Below are 6,437 nucleotides of genomic sequence, written 5' to 3' on the forward strand. Positions count from 1 at the left end.
AGATTTTGAACAGGCGGCAGCTCGGTCTTCTCGCATTTCACACTGTGTACACAACAGACTGGCGGCTGAATAAACACGGAGCCCAACGCACTCGGCCCAAGCGGGGTGAGCAGCGGCCTGTTTGTGCTAGCAACCAACCACCGTTGCTACGTCAGCAGACACAATCTACTGGTCGTCTTTTACAAACAAGCCTTTCCAATGAAATCGTCCTTCAAAATCAAAAGAAAACATTACTATTTCTTCCAGGACTGTTAAGGAAGGAAAGGCCACCATATCCTAACCGCCAGCCCGAGCTTTGAAGAGGCGTACACGGCTAGGACGTACGGAGTGACCAAGGTTCTAGTCCCACCCATGGAAAACTAAATCACCGATCAATGAATGAGTGAACCAGCAGTCGCCTTTGAATTCCAGCTCAGAGTGGCCTATTACCCAACTCGACTAACCTGTTTCAGAGGCTGGAGCCACACTTGCACACAGACAGTGCAGGAAGGGCAACTGTTTCTTTTTCTGTGAAACGTAGGCTACGCTCTTTGTGTCTAACTGCAGCTCCTAGAAAACCACAAGATTGCATAATTTGGTGTTTATTCCATACTAGCACAATTGGTTGCATTCATGTAATGTGTTTTTTTGCAAGCTTAAATATATGTGTTTCGGCAAGGAAAATATTTGAATACTTGTTGGTCTGTAAAACACTGACATTTTGCTGAAAAGAAGTTCACTGTTAAGAAGGACATAAATCTACCCTGTGGGTCAGAAGAGGACATGACCATTTAAAAACAAGCGTCAAGTCTGAAGAATTCTTCACATCTGAACATTTCTGGTTCCTTGGCAGGAGCAAAGCAGGATAAGCAGTGTCTGGGGTTTTTTTTTCTCGAGCTTAATTTGCTCGTTGAATCTGCAAAACAAATCAAACCCAGCCCTTAATGTCTGAGAAGCGGAGCTTTAATTTCATATATGAGGAGGTCACTGGATCATTTTGGATTTTTGCTTTCTTGGAATTTCATTGCTCAAGTTTTTTTCCCCCAACGTTCCATGTGAAAATCTTTTATGAGTGTTATGTTATTTATAGCAATCGCTGTAACCCTTTATTCACTCTTAGGGTTAACCCTGTTGATTTTAATGTAGCATTACATCTGTAAACCAGACTGGGTGGGTGAACACAGCTTTGAAAGAGAGTTCCAGTCTCCCTGCTGACTCAGTTACACACAGAGTAGACAAAATGATCCTGGTGGATCCATAAATCTTCATTAAAGTGGAAACTAAAATACAGTTAATAGCATTCCTGTATTGACCCCTGAAATACATTTCCACTGTTCCTAGCCACTGCTCTTAAGAGGAATTTCAAATAGGCGCATAGAAGAACCCACAAGCTGCAACGTGACCTTGAGAACATGGCGTGTCTCTCCAAAACGATAAAAGAAAAAAGGACATGTCTAGTCCTGGGAGAGCCATGTGTTTGTGTGATAGAAGTCCAAATCATTCATTTAACAGAAACCAGCATGGCAGTAACATCTAGGAGATCATGCAACGTGAGCCGCATTCTGTAACTAAATGGGGTTTATGATGCGCAAATAACCCAGGAATGAAATATGTATGTTCGGTTTAAGTGCTCCCGAACACTTCAACATAAAGAAAGGAGGTATCTGCCATTTGACCAGGGTCTCTGACTCTGACCCTAGCCCATTATATCAGACAAAAGCACACTAGACCAGGAAAATCCCCTAGATTAACTTAGATTAATCCATTCAGGACCTTTTTGGACATGGATGCAAGAATACGCCTTCAAGTGACAATAAAACACAATATATTATGACGTTTTCATCAAACGCACACTTTAAACACAAGTGGTAATAAATTAGCCAACAATTTTAAGATATAATGCAGTACAATTGGAACATATCACACATTCACACACACGCATAGAGCCACACACTTGTCCAGATTTGTTGTAAAACTGCAGATAAAAAACTAAACAAAGGACTTCTGTTATATACATTTAGTGGGCTTCAGATGAAAAACACAGTAAAAAAAAATCAGCATATCAAAAGAAGACAAAAGTCAAGTTTCAACAGTTCCTCAAAATGTTTTAAAGTCAGTTGTCGCAGTTCTGTCAAAAAACCACAATCTCTGCTGCTTCAAAAAAAAATTCAGTCCTTTCTGTTGAAAGGTGTTCTGTTACGTTTTTAGGACATTCGAAACTTAATCAACTATGGCATGAGCAGAAATTGCACTTTAGGTCCACAGTTCTTCAAAGCTGTACTGATGAGGAGAAGCTTCACTGACCACATAGTGCAGAGTACACATTACCACTAGTCTACATACCAGTCTCAGAGTCTTTTAACATGATCAATACACAGCAACTTGGGAGCTTCATTATGTTTTACACAATGCCAGTCACACCAAAACGGTGCTAAAGTGTAATAAAAATCTTTTAAAGCTTTGTTGATAGCACTTTATCCTGTTACTCATGGTGAGTGAAACTCTTTTCACTGTAGGAAATCCACTTAACTGCCTCAAGCCACTGAGACAGACTGTGTTCTTGTTGATCTATTAGCAGTATCATGCTAACGCCATCATCAACAACCATTGGTGGTTGTTAATGGGTGTTGGGATATCAGTGGTGCTAATAACTAGGCATAAAGCCCACTGCATACACATGTTAATTAAGAGGAACAATGAAATGATTTGAAGGAATTGACTTTTTGCAGAGTGAATGTGTCAGAATGAATATGTAGGCTAAGACCTTTCCCCTTATGCTAATGAGATTCTGCTTCAGCACTGATGACAGAGTACTGCGTAAATGTTGTTGACAGGCAAGAATGTATTATTGGTGAGTGGAATTTTGATGATTAAATCATTCAGCTTAAGGACACGAGACTGGAGACCTCTTAACAGAATCACAGTGACGGGACCATGTCAGCAGCAGATACTAAGAGCCAATGCTAATTCACCTAGTTTGACCTCCTCATCCTTCTGCCAGGTGTCCATCCTGAAGAAAACCGTTTTGCTTTCTCCAGTCCTGCTCTTGTGCATCGTAGTGGCTGCGTTCGAAGACCACAGCGTGATGCTCAGTGTCTAAGGCTACCCGAAACAGTAGTACTCGTCCGAGTCCACTCTGGGTCGATGTGGGGACTGGATCCACTCTGGGTCGAGTGTTTCGTCCTTGATGACGGGCTGGTCTCTGAAGCTGCCTGTGAGGTCAGTGGGTGAGGGATGTTCTTCTAAGTCCTCTCCCAGGGTATCCAAGTAGCTTCCCAGTGAAATCCCATCCAGTTCATCAGTCCTGTCATGGAAACCACAGAGGCTCCCTTGGTCCGATGCTTCCTGACTCTCTGATAGGCTGTACAAGCTGCCATTCAGGCTGCTCTCTCGGCTGGCCACGCCCCCTCGCTCCTCCATCACCCATCGGATGGACTCGATGCCTTCGTTGATTGACAGGAGCTGATGCATCAGTTTGACATCGATGGCGCGGAGATGAGCCTGTTTTCGGGGAAGTAAAAATCACCATTTGTATATGTTTAAGACATGACATGCATGAGCATGACACAGGCTAACACACATCATGATGTAAATCACTTGTAAGATAAAGCTGTCTATGAATTCTCAAAACTAAGATGACTGGTAACTAACTTGCGAAAAATTCTAGATGTGCATTTGGCCTTGTCTGTTAGACTGCTGTGTCTGACTGCTGTGATGACACTGAAGGTCAAGGTTCCCGAACCGAAGTAAAGCAGCTCTCTGACTGTAAGGAGCTCATGACACAAGGACTCGGATGGAATGCAAAATGGCACCGGCATAGCAGCCAGTGGCCTCATGTCAACTCTGCACAAGCAAAAACATTTGCACATGCAAAAAAGATGAGCAAAGAACATGGATCTGGAATCGAGTCAAGCTTCTTAGCATTAGCAATTTGCTAGTACTGTAACACTGGCCTGCCACTGTCTGTGATCTATGGTACCCCCCCCCATGATCACACATTTACACATCTGGGGTTTAACACAGAGGCTCAGTGAGGGAGAAGGCAGGATCAGGCAATAATACTGCTACTGTTTGCATTGTGCCTACATCCTGTCCTTATGAGATCACTGACTCACTCCACGGCCACTGTGGAATTTTACTGTGTGGACCGAGAGATCACTGGACGAGATAGCACTGCAACAAGTGCCATGGACTTGGCTTTAACTTCACCAGGGGGCTGATGGGACTTTTTTTCTCTTTAATAACTATCTAATAATATAAATGTGGACAAAATGCTGTAAACTACTGTTAAACTAAGAGTTGTATTTTGTGCTGCTAACACTGTATTGAAACCGACATTTAAATTTCTGGTCATTTCTAAAGGTCTAAAGGTTTGTTGGTTTGTCATTGTTTATGTTATGTGTGTGTGTGTGTGTGTGTGTGTGCACTGAAATGGTTTATGTGCTGACCTGCGGTTGCCCCTTTACTCTTTCACAAAGGACAAAAGGAACGTTAGGATACGCTCCCTTAAGCGAGAAGTTGAAGCCTGAGCAGACACAACCTCTCCTCAGCCCCACTAACATGCTGGAATTATTAACACATGTGAGACCAACATCTGAACCTGCCGTTGGTGCCCGGTCAGTACCACGACCAATTACATTTGCACCGGCAAGAATGTCATAAAATGACATCACGGATGTCCTCGGATGACACATCTGTTTGGGCAGGTGATGTTACAGACCAAATGACCGTGCTGTAACATGTGCACTGCATAACAGTGCTGGCAGCTTCAGAACCATGAGGTCAGAGGACAAACCCCTGATTGGATTAAAGATTAAACTTTGGAGTATGTGCGAACCAACTGTAGTTTGTGCAACATCACCACAAGGTTTGAGAAGAAGCTGGAGGAAGTGAAGGGGGGGGGGTCACGTCTTTGGGCTGCTTGTACACAGATGCATTCAGAGACAATGCAGCGTGCGAAGAGATCCCTGTGCATAATTCATGGCGCCCCGTCTGTGTGCTCTCATTCACGGATACTTGCATTCAAAACAAAGTGTATCAATGACCGTGTGTGTCCTGCTGAGCCAGCTGCATGTGTCACTGCTGCTCGTTTAACAACTGATCTGAGACCTGGCCTCTTGACCTTTACTGCCATCACTCACTGTTATGGAGAGGACAGCCAGACAGGCCCCAGGCCAGCTGCTGAGATAATGAAGGCAAGACACCCACGGACGTGAAATCTGAACAAATGGTGCGTGCTGTACTGCAGTGCCCTTTTCTGGGCCACAGGCAGGAAACAGCATGCATCACTATGATCAGCCAGAATGAATTTCCCTTATAATCCCTCTATCTGTGCCTGACAGGACAGACATTAATGTCTTGTACAGTTAAAGAGCCCCTCTAGTGCCAAAGATGTTGGACAAAAATATAGACAGTGAACAATGAACGCCAAAACAAACAAACAAACAACAAACACATTGTAAAAAAACTCCAGAAGACTTTAACACTATCTGATACAGGGCCATTCCAACTTGAGATCATTTTTGCTACACTAGAATGTTCTCCTTCATGGAGAATTACATTCAGAAACAAATAAATGTCAACAACCCCTGTGAAGCAGACATAACAGGGTCAGAAAAACCAGCTTCAGATCTTGCAGCTGCCTTCACGCGCTGCAAACCCTGACCACCTGGTGCACAATGACAGGCCCCTCCTGTGTCTCGTACAGAGGTTACTATAGCAACACGTGTCACGTGCACCAGACAGGTAGAACACTTGATATGAAGGGTTAATGGAGACAGGGCACACTGATCCCTGATCAGCAGCTCCCCCTTTAACCCCGAGCCTCTGGGGTGATGGTGATGATGGCCCGTTGGAGGGACGCGTGTGACCCATCTCTCGGTATCCAGTAGTTTGATGGTGTGTGAACGACCAGACGGGGCGACAATAACGTGTGATGGTCCCTTGGATGAAGTGTTCGTCTGATTGAAGGGGGATTCTGGCGATAAAATGGCCCAGCGCAGGAGTGTTTCTGAAGTGTTGTACACTAGCATAGTCTCAATCACTAGTCCAGTCTAGCCTATATGCCTGAAAGGCTGTGTGTGTGTGTGTGTGTGTGTGTGTGTGTGTGTGTGTGTGTGTGTGTGTGTGTGTGTGTGTGTGTGTGTGTGTGTGTGTGTGTGTGTGTGTGCGTGTGTGTGACTTTAAAACCATATGGCGGACTGTGGTTAGTCAAGGGAGTGTTTAAGCATGATGTTTCTTTCCACTGTACATTCCCAGGATTATGTGAAAAACAGACTCTAATGTATAGCTAAAGAAACCGGTCGGTTTACAGTCGCCGGACTCGTGATTGACAGATTCCGGATCGCCGCACACAGCCCGTTTGTGTCCAGGGTCGGTGTCCACTATGTTGGACAACACGGGGCCACACAAGAGTCGATTAGTAGAAAAAATCGTATTAAAATGAGACGTGTTGAGTG

The 6,437-nt window shown here is 44.3% G+C and overlaps 1 protein-coding gene across 1 annotated transcript in view; it reads right to left on the reverse strand.

The window, feature by feature from the left end:
• Positions 1-1,787: 1,787 nt before the first annotated feature.
• Positions 1,788-6,437, reverse strand: part of lurap1l (leucine rich adaptor protein 1 like) — a 5,431-nt gene continuing 781 nt past the window's right edge. Inside the window, exon 2 of the mRNA XM_077016474.1 lies at positions 1,788-3,480. Coding sequence (XP_076872589.1) covers positions 3,082-3,480 — 399 coding nt within the window. The 3' untranslated portion in view covers positions 1,788-3,081. The remainder of the gene's footprint in view (positions 3,481-6,437) is intronic.

Source organism: Brachyhypopomus gauderio, chromosome 1, assembly GCF_052324685.1.
Source record: "Brachyhypopomus gauderio isolate BG-103 chromosome 1, BGAUD_0.2, whole genome shotgun sequence".
NCBI classification, from domain to species: Eukaryota; Metazoa; Chordata; class Actinopteri; order Gymnotiformes; family Hypopomidae; genus Brachyhypopomus; species Brachyhypopomus gauderio.